This window comes from Glycine max, chromosome 10 (genome assembly GCF_000004515.6).
Source record: "Glycine max cultivar Williams 82 chromosome 10, Glycine_max_v4.0, whole genome shotgun sequence".
NCBI lineage: Eukaryota > Viridiplantae > Streptophyta > Magnoliopsida > Fabales > Fabaceae > Glycine > Glycine max.
This window is the reverse complement of record NC_038246.2, coordinates 48,240,972-48,263,558: the sequence shown is the minus strand read 5'-3', so window position 1 is coordinate 48,263,558 and position 22,587 is coordinate 48,240,972. Positions and strand designations below refer to the sequence as shown.

General features: G+C 27.4%; 3 protein-coding genes across 3 annotated transcripts; all 3 read left to right on the top strand.

Moving 5' to 3' along the window:
* The first annotated feature begins 7,592 nt into the window (after positions 1-7,592).
* On the top strand, positions 7,593-9,108 carry LOC100794229 (agamous-like MADS-box protein AGL62). The gene has a single exon (XM_003535626.4). It carries the CDS (start codon positions 8,106-8,108, stop codon positions 8,904-8,906), a length of 801 nt encoding a protein of 266 aa, XP_003535674.1. The 5' UTR covers positions 7,593-8,105; the 3' UTR covers positions 8,907-9,108.
* Positions 9,109-14,560: 5,452 nt separating this feature from the next.
* On the top strand, positions 14,561-15,599 carry LOC100793705 (agamous-like MADS-box protein AGL62). The gene has a single exon (XM_003535625.3). The coding sequence runs from the start codon at positions 14,702-14,704 to the stop codon at positions 15,380-15,382; it is 681 nt and encodes a 226-aa protein (XP_003535673.2). The 5' UTR covers positions 14,561-14,701; the 3' UTR covers positions 15,383-15,599.
* Positions 15,600-18,471: 2,872 nt separating this feature from the next.
* LOC102669746 (merozoite surface protein CMZ-8-like) lies at positions 18,472-18,780 on the top strand. The gene has a single exon (XM_006590158.1). It carries the CDS (start codon positions 18,472-18,474, stop codon positions 18,778-18,780), a length of 309 nt encoding a protein of 102 aa, XP_006590221.1.
* The last annotated feature ends 3,807 nt before the right edge of the window (positions 18,781-22,587 follow it).

The following is a 22,587-nucleotide window of genomic DNA, read 5'->3' as shown; positions in this document are numbered from 1 at the left end:
ACATAAGTAATTGATTAACATTGAAAGAATTCAATTAATGTATGGTTGGAAGAATTCAATTGCAAGATTTTATCATGATCATAGACCTTCTTATTTGATAAATTCATTTAACCATGTCTCTAGTTGCTCGAGAGTATAGATTTGTGACAAAGTAATTGGACACAAATCTTTGGACTTCTAATAAAATCCAAATTGGACACAAGAGTATTCAACCTCAACATGGTCTCTTTCACATATAGATTTCCTAAACAATAATGTCATCTTAATTAAGTGATCGATGTTTCACTCAAGCCTAATATAGACCAGGTGATATATTGATGTTTGAACCAAGCTTATGAAGCTCAAGTGGTATTGTGGTGTTTGACCCAAACCTAGTTTAATAAGTGATAGTTATATATGACACAAGCCCGATAAATAAAAGCCCAAGTGATATAATAATGTTAAAAGAAGCACAATTCATCAAGTCCAAATGATACAATGATGTTCGACTTAAGCCTACTATAAACCAAGTGATATAATGATGTTTAACCAATAAAACTCAAATGGTTTCAAGTGATATGTTTGACCTAAGTCCAATGTAGCTTAACTGATACAATCATATTTGACCAAAGCCCAAGGAAGCTTATGATCCAATAATAATAATTTTATTTGATCATGGAAGTTATTACATATTAAATGGTTATTAAAGAAGATAGAGCTTGGAGAAGGTGATTCTAAGGAGGACAAAGAAAGCTCTAACAAATATGTATTTTATATAACTAAAGTTTATGATAAACAAATAATTTTAGATATATAATTAATGTTATAATTAAATTCACAAGAAATATTTGTAAACATATAAATTATATTTCATATTTGTGATAAAATATTTTTTTATAATTAAAATTTTAAATGAAAACACTTTCATTGAAGATACTTATTTTAATCTATATGTATATATATGAAATATATTTTATAATTTGAATTATTTATAACTAATTATTTATAAATAATTCAAATTATAATAATTGATATATTCTATCAAATACACATGATAAATATTTTCTTATATAATTTAATATATTGATAAATAAATAATGTTAAAATACTACTGATATATTATGTATTTCAAAATATTATTAATTATTAAATATACATATTTAAAAATATAATACATATGATATATTATTAAAAAAATTATTTAAAATAATTTAAAGAATAAATACTTACTAATTAATAATTTATACTTTTAAATCAATTTAATAGAAAGTAAATTTAATATAAGAAAATAAAAATTTGGAATTAGGAATAAATGTCATTAAATGAGAACTATATATATATATATATATATATATATATATATATATATATATATATATATATATAATTTTTCAATTATGATAATAACTATTACGTAATGTTGTTTGATTTTTAAATTGTAAAAATTTAATTTTTTTAATATATTTTTTCTTATCAGCCTTATTAACTGTTTTATTATAAATGAGTGGGTGATGACCTATTCACACATCTAAGTTGAACTTCAAATGAAGTTATATATTTAAAACTCATAACTTCCATGTGTGGGGAGTGGATATAGCAATTAAAGATCAATGTACACATCAAATATAAAGCAATTAAAGTGTTAGAATGAAGATAATTAAGGAGGGGATTAACGCATATTTGAAGGTTGCAAAATGAAAACAAAACATTTAATAATATAGCTAATGGAGCACTGAAATAAGCTTATATTCTTGAATTAAGTATTTGTGAAAGCTGAATTTTGTTCCATCCTCTATGAGTTTAGCAACTGCACAAAGGGTGAAAGATAATAAATATCATTTCGAAATGATAAATTTTGCTAAGAAAATATACATATGTGTTTAAAATTTGATATAAGGAGTATGTGTAAATCCAAATGGCAGAAGCTTTGTAGATGTGCTTCTTACCATAAATACTGGTCTACATAAACTAAAATAAATTATCCCAAATAGTTTTATACATAGCATATTTTAAGTTCAATCTAAAAACATTGCTAGTACATACTTGTTTCTTTGAAAAGAACATTAATGATCGACAAAACGTTGGCAGTGAGCTTCAAAACAGATACTCTAGGATATCTAATATAGACTCGATTAAGAAGGAAAATATATATATTGTTCAAACTAGGAACCATTTTGATGGTTTTGGAAATACAAAAATCAAGAACTTGATAAATTAATGCAGATAAAAATTGAAATAATACAGACAATTATTTGACCAAGGAAATAAAGATTTAGAGCTAACAAAAAAGGAGACGCAATGATCAAACCCCACCTAGCTACCACCCACAATCTTTCAACGATCCAACCAAAAAACTATTCCCTAAGTAGGAACCACTTCGGTAAAGGTGCAATACGCATGATGTCTGGGGCGTGACTCACGAGACAACCATGCAAACCTGCATTCCAAAAGTGTTAGTTAAGTACGGATATGATTTCTCTCCTATTTTTTTTTTAATTGTTTTTGTATTACTCCTTAAAAATTACACAGTTTTAAAATTAAATTATAAAGTTAAATATTAACAAAATTAAATATTAATACAACTACATAAATAACACAACACAGAAACAACCAAAAAATAAACAGGAGAGAAGTGAATTTCTGCTACGTACTTATGTACCCTCTGAGCAAAAAAGCATGGACCTTCACCACTAATCTGTTTTTGTATTGTCAAACACATTGGAGAAAATCATTAATCATATATTCATTGATGAACCTTTGTCAGCGAATAAGTTAGTAAAAGTTATGGTATAATTAAGGGCTAAGGCCAAGTCCCTACGTACTCTTTTTTTAGGTACTAGCAGTACCCAAAATTATGCACATGAGAGTATCAAATATACTTTGATTTGTCGTTTGGATGGTACAGGTAATACATTAGAAGAGGGGAAAATCTTTGGAAGAAATTTGGCAAGATCTTTGTCCAGTATTATCACACACACATATATGTATATATTGAAATGACAGCATCAAAACTTATATGAAGTTTTATGTCAATGTTTCCATTTCTTGTTGCTTGACTCATGGTTATATGAATTATATTATGTTTTGAATGATTTAAGCTATCTACATGAAATATTTTATTTTGTGGTTTAATTTTATGTATAAACAAATACTATTTTAAAATTATTTCTATTTGAAATTAATGAATATATATTTAATTATGTAAAAGTAATTTCGTAATTTATTTTATAAAAAACAGATATTTATAGTGAGCTAAACGGTCTGTATTACAGTAAATTTTATCAATTGTAGTATAGACAACTTAGCCCACTATATATAAAGTTATACACTATATTTTTACTAAAATTACCATTGATTTTTTTCTCAGTGTTTTCGACGATCAAATTACTGACAAAAGAACCCACTAATTACCAAGGGCTTTTTGAGACCGTCGATAAAAATTGATTGATGAAGCTTTTACAGAGGGATCAAGACCGTCAATAGGTTGTCGGTATACAATGGATTTCCGCTATTAGCTAACATTCTAGTAGTGTAAAGCTATTTGGTAAATTTGTGCTTCTTCCAAAATATCTCTTTGGGTAGTCCTCATCGGTGATTTTAATAAAATTCTATACCAAGGCATAAAAAAAGGCAACTCCTTTTACCAAGCAAAATTGAATGCTTTTGGTGGTCTCATGGATACTGTGGTCTAGTGGACTTTTTTTTATTAAAAAAAGCCAAATAATATAGATTAATAAATATTATACAAAGATATTCGACAAGGTGTACAGAAAGCAAGTCAAAGCTATAGGCCCTTCAATACAAAACATCTCTGAAGACAATCTCCAAAACAAAATAAAACTATAGGCAATCTAATGGATTTGTACACCACGATGAAAAAAAGATTTCAGGTTTAACCCCTGATTTATATAAAACCCATTGCCAAGATAGAGCCTTAATGTGAGTCAAAATACCCATGAACTCAGGAGACCCATCTCTAAAAATAATGTTGTTACGTAGATTCCATAAGCACCAACATGTGACATGCCAAAACAGAAATCTAAACCTGCGAGTCTTTTCCCCCTCATTCAACCCATTTGACTGTACAATTGTTTGATATGCTGAGGAAGAGCCATATCAAAACTAAGTCAAGCAAAAATCGCCTGCCAAATCTGATATGAGAAATGACTCATAAAAAAGATTATTAAAGAAGATCTAAGGTAGATTGGATGGTTAAGAAAAAAAAGTCACAGGTTTAACTCCTCTACTAACAAAACTAACATTTTAATACACTAATATTTGTTAAAAAATTATTATAATCTTCCATCTTAAGTGAGCAAAATACACAAGAGTTAACCAAATCGGGAACAATAACACCACATCTTTGTAACTTAATTGTAGAGTAAAATGCTTTATTGAAAAAAAATTACATTAAAAGAATGGTTAATTTGTTGTGGTATATGGCTTTCCTTGAAGCCATTTGAAGGAGTACTTCGTCGATCTCACTTTGATCATAACCCTAGGTTTCTTCGGTGTAGGAGTCTTCCCCAAAGTAGGGGTTCGAAGAACATTTTGTTTTGAAGTTATCCGGATCACAAATGATGATGATCAAAAGTACTAAAAAAAGCTTGGAAGGATGAAATCTAACAACCCTCGATTGTCCTTGAAAATGTGAAGGAGGAATATATATATATATATATATATATATATATATATATATTGTCCTTGAAAATGTGAAGGAGGAATATATATATATATATATATATATATATATATATACACACACTTAGGAGACTTTTGGCTACATTTTAGGAAAAGAAGAAGCATTGAGTCTTGCCTAACAGGGTTGCAAAAACTTTGGAGGGAGAGTGGACTCCTTAAGGATACAAGTTGAGCATTAACTTCATTAGGAATATGTTTAGATTCTTCTGTAAAGATTTTTTTGCACCAAAAGTCAAGAGAGAATGAGTTAAACTTGTGGACATGGATACAACTTTTTTCATCCCCAAACAATCATATATCAAAGGAAATAGAAAAAAAAAGGTTCATGTGGCTTATTCATGCCTAGTGGAGAATGGGTGTTTTGATGGTATCATTCTTAAAACATAAGCTCAGAGGTACTTTAACACTTTTTTACCTTACCTGTGCAGGTTAATTCCACCCTTTTTTCAGTACTGTGGCAAATAACCTTTACTCTGTGATGTTCAGGGCTCCAAACTTTCTAATTTAAGGAAGAAAACATAGGTGACAAAAGTTGATGTACATGTTATCAAGTCTTAATTAAGAATAAATAATATATGCATTCAAAGTCATAAAAAAGTTTTTTATATTATTATTTAATAAAAAAATATCAAATATAATATGTTAACTTTTATAATAGGAGTAAGAAAAACTTTTATAATAACTACTATAAAATTCATATCAAAGATGATTTTTAATTTATTGATAATATAAAAAAACTTTATCTTAATGTTACATGTCTATTAAACTCTTAAATTAATTGTTGTAAGCTAGGTGTTATATTTGATTTAAAATGATCTTCTAAATAATTTACATACAAATTTTAGTTAGATTTTCATAATGTAAATGAATGTTGCACCTTTTTTGATCTACTTCTCTATAAAATCTTACAGATATAGAAATTAAAAATGTAAAATAAATTGAGTTTCTCCTGTAAGTTAAAATCACTTATATATATGTACTTAATTTTTATAAAATCTCTTTCAAACAAATTGAGGTACATAAGTTGATTTTTACTTATGGAAAATTTTTAATTTATTTTATCTTCTTATTTTTTTCTCCTCTAAATTATTTTAGAAAAAATTATCTTAATTAACAAGACCTTATTCACATATATTAATTATGCTTATAGAAAAAAAATTCCCCTCTAAGTACAATTTTTCTTTGATAAAAACATTAATTATGCTTTCATCAACCAAAGTATAGTTAAGAATGTCCAACAAGAAATTGTCTAGAAAAAAAATGTCCAACTATAAATTAAAAATAACACCATGAAGAAAACATTAACTAATTATGCTTGAGATTTCACATCAATATGACCCAAATTATATTGTCTAGGTGAGGGACAATTAATTTTGTAGAATTGAATTAGATATAAACCTAAAATATAATATTATAACAAAGTCTATTCTAAGATTTTTGTTGAACCTATAGATTAGACCACTAATTATTGGGTCATTATTGGACCACCAATAAATGTCTAATTCCGTCCTTTACATTTGAGATGTGTAGTCCTTAGCATGAAAATTTGTATAAGAAATCTCACATTAACTAATGATATGTGATAAAATTAAAGTATATAAGTAAGAGAATAATTATCATTTTATAAGTTAAATTTATATAATTAAGTTAGACATAATCTTAAATTTTAAAATGATATGAGAGTCTATCATAGTAATTGTTATTGGGCCTATGAGATGTTATCAAATTACAATATATAAATTATAAATTTTTTTATCTTACAAATTAATTTTATATGATTAAGTTAGATTCAAATTCAAAATATAAGATATTAATTATTTATTTAAGATTATACGTTAACAATTAGGAATAGATTAAAAATTATTCGAATAATGTATGTTCAAAAGATAATACTAATTCATAAAATTAACGAATATTTATATGGCATTTTATATGAGCTGACAAATAAACAATAATGGGCTTATTTATTTTTATTTCATATTCAATATTTAATATATTAATTAATTATCACACATATATTCATTAATAAGTTACACTATTGATTAATGATTACTTTAGCGTATTTACTTCATAATATTGATTATTCATTCTTAAACTTTGAGACAACTTTAATAATATAAACATTTTTATTATAATCTTTGGGTGCATCAATATTTAATTTTTTTTGGGTATAAATCACATGTCTTCTCTCTTAAAGACAATCTTGTTCGAGATGATGGGTAAAATCATTATGGATCACACTATCTAATTTTATTTTACATCTAGCAATGTGATGCCTCATAAAAATTCTAAAGAAATGACTAGGTTAAAAAGAAACTCACCTACTTAAGCTGTTTTTAGTTTAAAAATACAAAAATAACACAAAGCAGACATATTTTTTAAATAAAAAAATTGTTATATTTTTAAGAATTTTTTTTTCTTTTGGAATAACTATTATTTTCTTTTTATATCCACAGAAATTTCTTTAAAAGTTATATTATTTTTAATGATTCAATATTAATTAATCTTATCCTTATTGATTTACTATATTGTGAATTCCTCTTTAACTCTATTCTTCTTTTATTTATTTTGATAAAGCTTTTGTTTAGAGCGATTTAATTACCAATAAATACTTATAAAATTAAGAGGAGTAAAATGATAGGTATTTTATAAATTATTTTATACATAAATTAATTTCAATTTATGCAAGAAGAAATATTTTATATTTTTATGTTCTAATTGTATAAATGTTTAGAGCAATTACTTTTTACAACTTTAATTAAGTACATTTATACCCCCATTAACACAAAATTATCTAACTTACTCTAAGTAAAAATAGGGTTAAACAACTTAATAATAGATGAATGATATTATATATTCTTTATGTAATTAATTAAAGATGATGGGTAGAATTTTCTTAATTATACCAATCATCTACTATAGAGTTGTTTAACAAAAATTTTATTTGAGATAAGTTGGACAATTTTAACTCCATTAACACATTATTTTTTCTCTATCTTTTTGTTTTGATAACATTATACACCACTTATTGTATCTATATATATTTTTTCTTTTTTTGATCTCTCTGTTAGAGATGTCAAATAGATTTTTGGTGTTCAAAAATGATTTTGCAAATTTTGTGCATCGACAGAACAGGATTATTAATTAGTGGTGGGAAATATTGAGGTCCATCTTGTATGGAAAGAATGCTGAAAAAGATTAAGATAAAAACATTCCATGTTATTGGAGCTGCCTTTGTTTTTACATTAAATTTTAGCCATAAACGCCATTCAAAGACGATTTTCTCAATCTCGCAGTCCAGAAACCACGTGTTGTATCCTTTCGGATGGCATTCACACTAAAAGCCCTATAATTGAGCACTTCACACTCTGCATACACACAACAAAGTCCATAGCGTTCTCATTTTTTCTCATTCCTTTCCGACCATGTCATCATCCGAAGCTAAGAAAAGCCGTGGCCGCCAAAGGATTGAGATTAAGAAAATGAGCAACGACATCAACCTCCAAGTCACCTTCTCCAAGCGCCGCAGCGGGCTTTTCAAGAAAGCCAGCGAGCTTTGCACTCTCTGCGGCGCCAACGTGGCTTTGGTGGTGTTCTCGCCGGGGGAGAAAGTGTTCTCCTTCGGCCACCCCAGCGTGGATGGCGTCATAGAGCGTTATCTCAAGCGAGGCCCACCGCCGGAGGCTGGCAACATGCACTACATGGCCAAAGTCATTGAGCTCCACGGCCAGCTGACTCATATCAACGATCAGCTCGAGGCGGAGAGGAAGCACGCCGAGAAGCTGAATAGAAAGCAGAAGGAGGCCGAAGCCCAGCTCTGGTGGGCCCGGCCCGTGGAAGGGATGATCATTATGGAAAACCTTGAGAAGTTGAAGAAAGCGTTTGAGGAGCTGAAGCAACAAGTGGCCGGTCTTGCTGATATGGCTTTGTCCCAGTCTGTTGCAAATGGAAATCCGGGCCATCAGTTTTTTCCTGGGGCTTCTTCCTCAGCCATTCCCAACGTTGTGCTTCAACCAACATCACTGCCAGTGGTCCAGGTGCTCCCTCCTGTTACACATATGATGCTGCCACCACCACCCATGATGTTTCAGAATTACACGCTTCCTGATCATGGGAGCATGATTATGAACCCCAATGGGTTTAATAATGACATGGGAATGGGAGGAGGAGGAGCATTTGGAGTACCAGGACCTTCTAGTGCTGGTGCTGGTGGTGATTTCTTTTGATCCTCCCCAGCTGGATCTTGATGCCCTTTTGTTTTTAATTAAAGGTTCATGTTGTTTTTGTTGTTGTTTTAATTTCTGTATTATTCAGGCTTAGCTAAGTTTCATCTATGTGACATGCATGGTTAGCAGTGATCAAGGTGCGGACATTCTTGTCTTATGAACCATCATCATCACTGTCATGTAATGCTAGCTGGAATGTTTTCCCTTTCGTATCGTTTTCTTTGTTATGTTGTTCGGTCTGGAGTGATGTGCTTTCATTTGAGTTGTTGTTTAAATTAATAAAGGGCATCTTATTTATTTGCTTTTGGTGTTTGGTTTAATTGTTTTGATTTTGGTCAAATTAATTTTTATAGTGTTAATTTTAAATTATTTAATATGATTGTTCAAATTGATTTTAATATAGTTTTAATTTTTTTATTGGAACTTTGATAAACACGTTCACCCCAATAAATTTGGAAGTGTGTTTTTTTTATGAAAATTTTCTGGACACTGTCCCAAGTTGAATTTGAAGGTGTGTAGGTGAATTACTGAAAAGATAGACTGAAAAAAATGATGTAATAGAATCAGATTAAAGAGAAAATAAGTTTTTTAAGTATAATTATATTATTCTTTCTATTGTGTTTTACAAAGTGCAAAGTCATTCTTATCTCTCTTCAAAAGTATTACATTTTGAAGTTATAGAAATATGCTTAGTGTGTGCGAGAAAGTATGTTGATACGCAGAAGCTACATTTGATAGCTTTGTGTTGAGACTTAAAAAATCATATTAAATGCGTTGTGAAATACTTGAAAATTATAATTGAACATAGTCTTTATCATCAATATATCTCAATTCTCTCTATTTTTCTTTTTTTATCATATTATAAAACATATAATACTTAGTTATACAATATATATTATTAGTACTCTTTTTCAAAAAAAAAGTAGAATTTAATTTTTATAGATTTTTGTATATCATTAAATGTAATTGAAATGTTTCTTGGAGACTATTTTGAGTATAAATTTTACAATAAAAGGTATATACCCGTTGAGAAATCAATTCTTGGTATAAACCTATATATGAGAGTCTCTTAATTTCTTCGACTGAAACACAATTGGCAGTATGATGGTCGACGAAATTCGAAATTATAAAGTGAAAAATAATGATGAAATGAATCTATACTGGTTAAATAATTTACAAAGGAAATTGTTAATTTATATTGTATATTTGGTAAAATTTAATTATAATTCATTTTAAAAACTGTCACCCGTTGAAATATATAATAAAATTATTAAATTTTGAAATAATATTTATCAAAGTTATATATAATTAGAACAATTTTTAATTAGTTGAATATATAAGATTATTGACTTTTGAAATAATAATTTTCTCAGTAAAAAAATATATTTCAAAGTTATATTTAGAATAACATTTTGATGAGTGACATTTTATCATGACTTAATTATGTGTGCTTTTATAGTAACATTTTTAGAAAAAGTAATTATAACTTTCTAAATTATGTGTGCTTTTATATAATAGCATCTTTAGAAAAAGTAATTATAACTTTCTAAAATAAATTCAAAAGAAATACATTTTTTTGAACATATATAATCAATTCCCAAAAATGTGAGTGGTGGGAAAAAGTAAATATTTAAATTTGTTAAGTATGTTTTTACATTCAACGAAACCTCCATTAACGGAGTCAATTTTATTTGGGACAAGTTTAACTCAAATATAATGCATCTATCAGATATAGTTTGCAGGGTAGACTTTGACGGATTGACATGACTCACCGACTTGCATTCATGTTGACTAAACACTTCGTTTTATTTTTATTTTTTGGCTCCAACACTATCAAAATTTGAATATTAATTAGTGCATTAAACATCGACCAATTCAGTTAACTCAATTAACACCAATAGCTTCACCGTTCAACATTAATGTGATTAGAAAATATGTGTTTCGCCGTTAAACTCTATATTTATTACTAAATGAATAATATGTAGTATATATTATTATAAAATCAACCAAACAAAAACATTTATTTATTATTAATAATAAGATAAAAAAATTAATATATGAATTTTTTAAAATATAAATTTGTATTTATTAATTAGCATATATATTAATAATTTTATTAAATTATATTTATATTTATTAATTATTATACTAATCTGTATTCCTTATCCAGTATACTAATTTTTTTCAACAACAAAAAAAACCCTACTATATCAGCCCACATAAAAGAAACTACTATACCATTGTATAAATTTATTAATTTATTTACTAATTAATGTATCAAATTTTGTGCATTAATTAGTATACTATTAATTATTAATTAATTAAATTATAAAATTAGTATAAAAATATCATCGATAAATTTATTTCTTACTATAAATTAATATATCATTAAGTTAAAATATTAATATATATATTTTATTGTTAAGAAATAATAATAAATATAAATCAGTATATTAAATTTTTTATATGAATATAAATATGCTAGATACTAGATTTTATATCCGGTGACACACTGGTTTGATTAAATGATATTTCTTAGGACTTGTAATTAGCATCATTTAACAAAATATGTAAATAAATAAACTTATCATTTTTAAAATATTTAGTATCTTATTAAATATAATTACATTAAAATTGAGTAAAAATATTATATTTTTAATCGAACAAATGTTATCTTAAAAAAATTTAAATCTATTGAAATTTATCATGATTTTTTTTTTCGAAGTAACAATAGTGATATAATACATACATTAAGCATATAAATTCAAAATAAAAAATAATAAATATAAATTTATAATTATTTACATTAAAATGTTAATATTTTAAAACACATTATTTTAAGTAGTGTTTCAAAAATACTCTAAATAAATAAAAAAATAAATTTATTTATTGAACAACCAAATGAATTTTCCAACTTAAATGTTTTGTTAAACATAACCTTAGAAGAAAATTTTTATTATGCATAGTTATCATGTTCGTGTCAAATATATAATTATTCTCATAACTTCATCATAAGAATAGAAGATACATGTGTTCTCATAGAAAAATTAAATTAGTTATTAAGTTATATTCAACATATATAATATTAAAATTGTTTAAAAGATTGCTTTGTATAGTTGGTTTTGTAATATTATGTTCTTTGACAATAGCATTCCAAAAATTCATTTACGGAAAAGATATTTTTGTCAAAAAATACAAAAACGTAAAATGAGTGCAATTAGAAAAAAAACTGTAGCGCAAATAGAATTGTTTGAATGGTTCCCACATACCAAAGTCATGGGTCATTGCCCATGATTTGTAAATAACACTTGAATTTGATTGTTATAGGAGAATTATTATTGGCCTTTATATGTCTAAGAAAAAACTCTCTTATCCCTCTTAGTTATCCCTCCTCCTTCTTCTCCTTCACCTTCCCTTTCTTGGCCCCCAAGGCTTCAACCCTTTTTCTCACCCCACCCAATCCATCACCATCACACCATCTTCACCCTAGATCTGAATTACCACACCATCATTGCACTTCTATTATAAAATAACAAAAATATGATTTTGTTGTATAATATATAAAATAATTATATCTTCATTGTTTATTTTTTAAAATTTCTTTAGAAAATAACAAAATCATATTTTTATCGTTTATTTTTCTGCACTCCTTCAATAAACAATAATGTAAATGTGATTTTGTTGTACAATTATACAATAAAATCATGTTTTGGGTGTTTATTTTTTGCACTCTATAACACAATATGAACAATTCTGTTAAACAACTATAAAACATATTCATGTTTTCATAAAAATGACATTTTTGAAAAAAAAAAAAAGTACCCGTCCCTTAGCACGGATCAATAGTAAAGGAGTTGGGGTGAATAGCAACTCCCTTCTCATATATAATAATGATAAAAAAAAGACTAAACATCATGAAATTCCCATTATAATCTTAATATTTTTTTTTTGAGTTTTTATATATTTTTTTGAGTCAACAAATCTTAATATACACCCCATTCGTGTATTTTTTTGGGTTTATCTCTCTTAAAAAATACCGTTTTCTGAAAACTAATTTTTGGAACGCATTTTTAGTTGATGATATATAGAAGTTCTAAAATTTTATTTGATAATATATTGAATACATTCAGAAACTAAAATTCGAAAGTGAAAACTTTAACACGTTTTAGAATTTAGTTTCCAATCTTTTGAAAAAAAAAAGAATTTAGTTTCCAAAATGTGTTGAATTAATTTTCTCACAAGGCAATTACTGAACGTATCCTTCAACTGTTTTTTGAGAGGTACCCCTCAATTGTTAAACGTACCCTTTCCTTCATCTTTGTTAATATATAACTTTATTTAAATACCTTTTTTCTCTTTTCACATGCTCAAAGAATTTATTAGTTATATTTAGCTGAAATAGCCAAAAAAAATATTAAATTTATTTAAATACCTTTTCCCTTAGTAAATGTATCTTCTTTTTTATTTTTTATATTAAATTTACTGAAATAACCCCTCCTCTTAGATCTCACTTTTATTCAGGAGTAAATCACAGTTATTAACAGAAATGGTTCACAATAAAAATAGCAAACGCAAGAAAATAAAATAATATTTTTTTGGGTGCCTTTTCATGAGTTATAAAGATAGTAAAACAAGATTATGGTTACCCAGTATTCAGAATCAGCTTTCCTAAAATCCAACCCCCTGAAAAGCTAATGATTTATGAAATGAGTTTGCACTATTAAACGTTACCAAATGTCTGGTAAGAAAACAATTTTAAATTAACCAAGCAACAATTGCTAGGCTTTAGCTAGTGCTGCATACAAGTAAACAACACAATTAAAAAAAACACGAAATTTTATGATAACCCTTTAGCTGCGTAATCACATATCACCATTGTTATCCACTTTTGAGATATTAATGCTAGCTGTACAAGTGACAGAGAGTATATATATACGCACATATCTAAGAGAGGCTCGAGAGGAAAAACTGAAGATATTGTTCAGTATTTAATGAGGAGGTAAGGAATGAGGTTATTTAAGTAAATTAAACCAAAACAAAAATATGTCATATCACATAATATCACACCATAGTGTTACATTATTATTTAACATGCTATTCATTAGCGTTAATTACATCATAAAAAATTAAGTTTTTTTTAACGGATGTATATATTAAAATTGTACATTTATAATATTTGAATGATCCAATTTATTAGTTGAATTTTTTGGACCAAAATAATCAAAATTAAAAGATAAAAATGTATTTAAGTCTTTTACTTATTATAAGAAAAAGAAACCGTCACTTTAAAACTTTTATCCTTTTTTGTGTGTAAAAACAATATAATTTTATCCTTTTGCTCATCTTATTTCAAATTAATTGCACTAAACTTTCGAATAGTACACAAGTACAGAATATGATATTTTAAATATAAATTTCAATTAAAAAATCACAAATGAATGCCTTTAATATCAAAAACTCGATATTATTATTTGAAAGAAAAATATCAAGAACTCAATATCATGACGTAATATTGCAAAAGCTAATTAAAAACCTTTGAATAATACCTACCAATTCCGTCCCATGCCATAATCACATATTATGACCCAAGATTATATAACTTCCTCATTTAGGACTAATAATAAAAAGAAATAAAACACACATAAAAAGGAAGATTAATTGGGTTAGCTAAAAATCAAAGACTCAGCAATATATATACCCATGGTTAGTTTCCACTCCAAGAGTCCAATGCCATAAGAAGAATTTGGCCATTGTTTTTTTCTTCGTCTCTTTGTTGATTTCTCTTATTTTCTACCATGTCGAAGAATAAGAAGTCTAGCTTAGGTCGCCAAAAGATTCCAATTGAAAAAATACCCAAAAAAAGTCATTTGCAAGTTACATTCTCTAAGCGTCGTTCAGGACTGTTCAAGAAAGCCAGCGAACTTTGCACCCTTTGTGGTGTAGAGATCGCAGTTGTGGTTTTCTCTCCCGCAGATAAGGCGTTCTCATTTGGCCATCCAGAAGTTGAATCCCTCATTGATCGTTACACCACACGGAACCCTCCACAAGAGTCTAGTGCGCACCACCTTGTTGAGGCACACCGAAATGCCAATGTTCGTGATCTCAACATGCAACTCTCTCAGGTTTTCAACCACTTGGAGATTGAAAAGAAGCGAGGGGATGACCTAGACCATGCGAGGAAAGCTAGGCAAAGGCAATTTTGGTGGGAGAGTCCCATTGATGAGCTTGGATTGAATGAGTTATTGCAGTTAAAGGCCTCTATTGAGGAGCTGAAACTGAACATAGAAAAACATGCTAGCAAATTCATGATTGAGCATTCCAGTAATATTCCTTCTTCTTCACTTCTTGGACCTAATAATGGACTTGGTCCACTTGCATGTTATGACACCTTTGAGAACAAACCTGGTCCTGGGATTGGTATTGCTCCGTCAATTCCAAATGCCCATTATCTCGCTTTTCGCACTGGGTATCTTTGATTTTGATTTGTTCTTTTTCAGTTTCTTTTGGCTTGCTTTTGGATTCAGAGGGGTGAATCACAAACCGGTACCTCACGAGTTGTGTATTTCCTATTGTTTTCCCTTTTTTCAATAAAAAATGGTTTTTATCCACGTTGAGAATAATTTGTTTATATATAATTCATCAAGGACTCTGAGCTCCAGGGAAATAAAATTTCAGCATTGATCATGCTGTTGTTCTTGGATATATGGATTTCGTTGGTAGAATACTACATATTTTTTTCTAGTATGATGATAACGTGTGTTGTCAAGTCAAACATAACAAAAATATGATGTAATCTGCCATTTGAAATTTTTTATTTTACTAATTTGAATTATATACTAAATCATTGGGGATTTTTTGAATTATATTTTAAATTTTTGCTACCACTGGTACCTTTTTTCAATATATCTCTTGTGTTTACAGATTTTTTTTAAAAAAAAAAACTATTTGACCTCAAATCGATTGATTGATTTATTGAATTTATAATCTAAGACAGGGCGTAATGTAGGATTTCATTACCAGGAAAGATAAATCAACCGTGGATATTCCATTATAAATATAAAAAAAATCAATGAATCATTTGAACTAAACATATTCCTTTGCTACCACCAATTTATACAATACCCTAGAGCACTTAATCCTCATTTTTTTTTCCTTTGGCCATGGATATGTTTAAGCAGAATCACCGAATCAGCATAAGAAGAAAAACACAGGCCGCAAAAAGATTGAGATCAAGAAGCTTGACAATGGTAGCAACAAGCAAGTCACGTTCTCAAAAAGAAGAATGAGACTGTTCAAAAAATATCTCAATGGAGACAAGGCAAAGTTTGAAGGTTTTTTTTATACTGTTTAAGGGTATTTTTTTCTTCCGATTTTTCCAATTTAGGATCGTTTTTAAATAATTATTTAAAAGGAGATAAGTCATGACAATTATTATGACTTTTAGTTAGAAATCGTGATACCTATTTTATAATTTCATATTTTTATTAATTAAAGTCTTGAAATTATTTAAGAATTTAATTAATTTTTTTATGACTTTAAAGTCATAAAATATAAATTATAACATGTGTCATAATTTTTAATTCAAAAGTCGTGACACCTGTTATGAATTATTTCTTTTTAAATAATTATTTAAAAATAACTCCAATTAATGTTTTGATTTTGATGGAAGGATTTTTTTTGTTTATGTTCCATTAAAAATTAGAGGAATAAGTTTCACATGGAAAATGTATTGCACGTTATTTTGTATTTTTTTCAAATTAAACTGCATAAAATATGAATTATTCTTTTATTTTTTGTATTTGGTATTTGATCATTTTAATATATAAAAGAAATACAAACTTGTATGAATGGTGAGATTAAAATCTGCACATGATGCAGTTGTTTTCAAAATTAAACTACAATAATATATATATATATATATATATATATATATATATATATATATATATATATATTATTTAGAATCAATGAGAGAGTTTTGGTACCATCCAAATTTTTAGTTTAATAAAAATCTTAAATTGAAAATATTAGTATGATTATTCAAATGCCTACAATATATAACTTATTTATTAATAAGAAATAATAATATAAGATAATTGAATTTGAATACTTTTTGAATACAACTATAAAGTTAATTTTGACAATATTATTCTTTTAAAGTTAAAGAAGTTTCTATGAACAAATAAACTACATTACAAACCTCAAATGATTTTTTTTTATCATAATCACTCATAAGTTATTCCATTGTAATCACTTTCATGAAGACAAATATACAAAAAATTATTGAAAACAAAATTAAAAAAAAAAATAAAGGAAAGAAATGAAAATTTAATAATACATACTTAAATAATTAAAAGTAAGTAAAATATTAAATTTATGTTAAAATATGTTAAATTTGATCAAACATTACATTTATTGTCCGATAAAATAATTTTTAAGAAAAATATTTTAACAATTTCTAAACAATGAAAGTTAGTAAATATGAATTAAATTATTCAATTTTAAATATTTTTAATTTTAATCAAACATTTATAGCATCTTTTAAAAGATTATAACAAATTTGAAATAATTAAAGTAATTAATTTGAAATTAATAATTTACCTATAAATATTCTTAGTTTTAAAAATGTAATTATAATATTTTTAAAATTTTAAGAGAGAATTTTATAATCATTTTTAGATAATTAGAATTATTAATTTGAATTCTAACTGTTCTCAATTTTATAAATAATTAAAGTAAGTAAATTTAAAATTACTAATTTAACCTGTAATATTTTAAATATAAATAAAATATTTAAACATAATTTTAAAAATTAGAAAATATTAAATTCAATCGAATTATTTATTCTTAATTACTTTTAGTTTCTAGAGGAATTTATTAAAAAAATAATATTTTAGAAAAGCATTTACAAAGTTTCAAATAATTAAATTTAATAATTATAAATTACTAATTTAATTGCAACTATTTTCAATTTTTATATATAAAAATATAAATTTTACTTTTGATTTAATCTTAAAATGCATATAAGAAATTTTTTTATACTAAAATAAATAATGAAGAAAAATACCTTTATTATTTAAATAAATAATAATATAAACTATACAATAATTTAAAAACTTATAAAAATAAAGAAAATATTTTTAAATTTTCTTCTTTTTTATCTTATATTTAATTATCATTATTAGGACAATAAGTATCAAGTAATGAAATGTCTCTATCATGTGGGATATAACACGTATTGGAGGATTATATTTTATAATAATTATTTTGAGGCTAAATTACATTTTTGGTCTTCAATTTTAGTTCTAATTTCACATTTGATTCACTGGTATATTAATTCACGAATTGAGTCCTTGATTTTGTAAAAAATTACAATGTTAGTTCTCTGACGTCAAAATTAGACGTTGACCGTTAGACAGTGACGTTGACTGCCACGTGTCAATGTCTGATAGACACTTGGAAATTGCATGGATTTTTTTACCCATTTGGTTAAAAAATTTTACATTCACAAAAATTCTTCTTCTTCTTCCACCACCACCACCACAACCCGATCTTCGCCATAGCCATGCCATTCTCTCCCACTCCCACTCCTTCTCTATCATCCAGTTCCACACTTTTGACCCCATCTTTGCCATGTGGCTCCCCCTCCCTCTCTTCCACCCCTCCTTCCTCTCCCACAGCCTCTCCGTCTAGTCCATCTCCGTCGCTAACCGCCTCGTCCTCCTCGCTGCCACCACCCACAACCTCTCCCCGGCCCTTGATCTTCCACCCCCTCACCAAAACCCGATCCTTCGGCCCCACCTTCTCCACCCCCGTCGCTGGTGCGCCCTCGGCCCCGCAGCTCCCGCCGACGGCGCTAACGGCGTTAACGTAGCAAATGGAACCATGGCGAAGCCGTCCTCTTCCAAGCATTCATGTGGCGCGTCGTTCATGAAATGGACCGTGGCATACACAGTCCACGTGGCGACGCACCATTGGATGTCATGCTTGTTTGCATTGGGGCTTCTCTTCTTCATGGTCGTGGAGAACACGTTCCTCATGGTGCCGTCGTCGTCGCCACCCTTCGACCTGGGCTTCATCGCCACGAGCTCCTTCCACGCGCTCCTCGAGTCGTCGCCTAATCTCAACACGCTCTTCGCCGGGCTCAATACGGTATGTCATTTACACTCTCTCCAGATCTGAACGAGTCCAGAGGTGTTACTCTTCTTAGAGCTTCATGATCTTGTCCTTGGCATCCTCCAATTCTGACTAGAATCTGGAGTACAAAACACAAGGATTTAGCAAATCTCCCAATGTGTTATGGTTCACGAGGAGGCCTTTCTGCAGGTGAATTGCATTTGAGTTTTTTGACAAAAGAGACGATTTTCTCCATGGGCATCTTCATCCAAGGCCAAAAAGGGAGAACTTATTGCCAGTGCCTCTCCAATTTTAATGCGAAGTTTGTCGAAATCAAGATTTTCAACTTGCTAAGCACATGGTTGAATTGGAATGGGATATCCAACTTTTCTACCTAGAGGTTGTACAATGCATAGGATAAGATTGATGATATAAGAAGCATAAGGGTAAGAGGTCTTTTTTCCACTAAATCCACCACAAATTTACGAAGAAAAGTGGGGAAGCGGGTTGGGGTAAAAAACACACAAGGTAAAAATTGTGAACCTTTTTACGTGCCTATCAGGTGCCTATCAGACGTTGACACGTGGTCGTGTCTCTCTAATGATCAACTTCCATTTGTAACGTCAGGGGACTATCATGACACTTTTTTACAAAATAAATGACCCAATTCATGAATTAAATTACAAAAGGTCAAATGCGAAATTGGAACTAAAGTTAGGAACCAAAAATACAATTTTGCCTTACTGTAATTAATATTTACTCTACAACTCGTTAATAATTTTATTTTATTTTACATTATTCTCATAATTTATATCCATTTTTACATCATAAAATATTATACATGATTTGAAATTTTACTCCCCTTTATGTATAGTTTATTTTACATAATCATACAAATTAATTAAATGTTTACTTTAATTTTATATATATTGTGTTGGTTTTTTTTTCCTATCAATTACGAAATTCAAACAATAATAAATATTAATTTATTTTCATGTTTATTTAATTACTTTACAATAATATTTGGTGAAATATTTTACACCAAATATTTTTAAAATTTATTATTTTCCATTTATTTAAATCATTAATTAATTTGGCCAAGTTTCTTACAATTTTTTTCATGTAGAGGTGGAAATCTAAGTTTTTTTACTTAAAAAGTAAGTTTAATTATGATAAAAATATCATGTTAATATTATTAAATTATATAATAAGATACTTAAATAATTAAATATTGTAGTAAATATTTTATTTTTATATTTCAAGAAAACTTATATGTGACAACATTAACGATCAACACAATAAATTTATTTATTCCTATAATTATAATTATTAGGAATAGTGATTCCGGTGCACGAAAAGATTTCTCTTTTACCAAACTACTATTCGCATTTCACCTTTTTATCTTAGGTTTACAAATTCTTATATTATTATAATTTTTAATATATGTACAATGTCTTTTTATTTTAAATATATATATGTATATGTATGTATATATGCGTGTGCATAAGTGTGCACATACTTGCAAGTAAGTATATTCATAGGTATCTTTTAAAAAAGTTTAAACAAAAAAAATAAAATTAAAAGCAAATATTTTTAAAACATATATTTATAATAAAAATAAATAATTTGAAACTTTTATATCTATACTAAAATTATATTAAAACAACTCTATCATGAAGAATTTGGTATTGAAAAAGAAGAACTCGACACAAATTAAACTTTTGACTAAGGGTTGGAACAAAAGTTGGTGGGACAATCCCATTGATCAAATGAGTGATCATAGTTGGAGCAATTTATGGTATTAATTTACGAGTTGAGGAAAAAACTAGCTGAAAGGATTTTACTTTTTTTTTGGTTTATTAAAAATTAGAAGAATAAGTTTCACATGTGATATGAATCACTCTATTTTGTATTCTTTAGATTAAACGGTATAAGATATCAATCATTCTTTTACTTTTAGTATTTAATAATTTAATATAAATGTAAACTTGTATGAATGGTGAAATTAAAAACTACACTTGGTGTAGTTGTTTTTCAAGGAATTCATATGCCATCTTTTCTTATTTAGAATCCATGAAGGGAACATTTGGCATAAGAATTTTTTTTAATTGTTTGAAGAATCTCATGTTAAAAATATTAGTTTCACATATTCGATTTATTTTTTTTAAATAACATCCCTAGGAAATAATATTTTTTTTGAAATTATTTTAATCAAACTTCCTATGAAAATATTCTTATGCCATCTTTTCTTATTTAGAATCCATGAAGGGAACATTTGGCATAAGAATTTTTTTTAATTGTTTGAAAAATCTCATGTTAGAAATCTTAGTTTCACATATTCGGTTTATTTTTTTTAAATAACATCCCAAGGAAATAATATTTTTTTGAAATTATTTTAATCAAGCTTCCTATGAAAATATTCTTATGGGAGAGGTCAAAATCTAAATTTTGAGTTAAAAAATAAATTTAATTATGATAAAAAATAACACATTACTCTTATTAAATAATTTAATGATTTAAATAATTAGAGATTGTGATAAATATATTATTTTTATATTCTCAAAAAATTTATATGACAACATTATAAATCAATCAAATAAATTTAATTAGCCATTTTTAGAATTATAATTCTTAAGATTTATGATTTTCATGAATGATGTTTCTTAGGAGAAAATTTATTTTGTACCAAATGCCCCCCTCAAAGTTATATTATAGTACTCCTACTCAGTATTTTATCTTTTATCTAATTTTTCATAAATTTAGATGTATAACTTAGTTTTATCTAATGATATCAGTTTAATTAATTTTACTTATATATATATATATATTCAAATTAACTTTTATTGAGAACTTTATTCAAAATAATCCTAATACTTCTTTGGCTAAGGGCAACAAAGTATAACAAATGACAATTTTATGTATTTGTAATTTTGTATAGCTTTTGTTCAAAATAATCATTCTGATTTTCTGAATGTTGGAATTACTTATAAAATTAACAAATATTTGTTTTAAAATTATCCCATTAAAGAAGACAGGGGAGGGGAAGATGGAATATAATTGTATGTACATAATGCAATTCATTTTCTGATTTTACATATACTATGGATACTATGTTGAAGTAACAGTAGTTCCCTTTATAGATACTGTTAGTTCTTTGTGAATACTTTATTTATTGGTAGCCAAAGAAAAAAAAAAAGGGAAATATAAGTGGTAGGAAAAGAGTAACACAATATGTCCCAACAAAGGGAGGAAAGGAATAAATCTTTTGAGCCCTTGGAAAAATGGAAGCTTTAAAGCAAGTTATCTAAGAGAAAATCTCAAGCGGCAAGAAAGGAAATTTTTTGTCAGCTTCTTATTTTTGTAAACTTTCCATTGAGAAGAGAGGGAAAAGGCTTTTCTTGAGCATGCACAAGTTTGTGTCTAAAGTCTGGTACATATTTTATTATACTTATTCTGATCAATGTGATCAAAATAAGTTTCCTTGTCCCAAGTTAAGTTGGATCAGGATTCTTGGAAGTCAATACTCTCGAATTCATCTTTCAATGTGTTCATTTGTTTGCCGTAA

Coding starts and splice junctions, on each gene's coding strand:
- LOC100794229 (XM_003535626.4), top strand. CDS start 8,106: ATGTCATCATCCGAAGCTAAGAAAAGCCGTGGCCGCCAAAGGATTGAG.
- LOC100793705 (XM_003535625.3), top strand. CDS start 14,702: ATGTCGAAGAATAAGAAGTCTAGCTTAGGTCGCCAAAAGATTCCAATT.
- LOC102669746 (XM_006590158.1), top strand. CDS start 18,472: ATGCCATTCTCTCCCACTCCCACTCCTTCTCTATCATCCAGTTCCACA.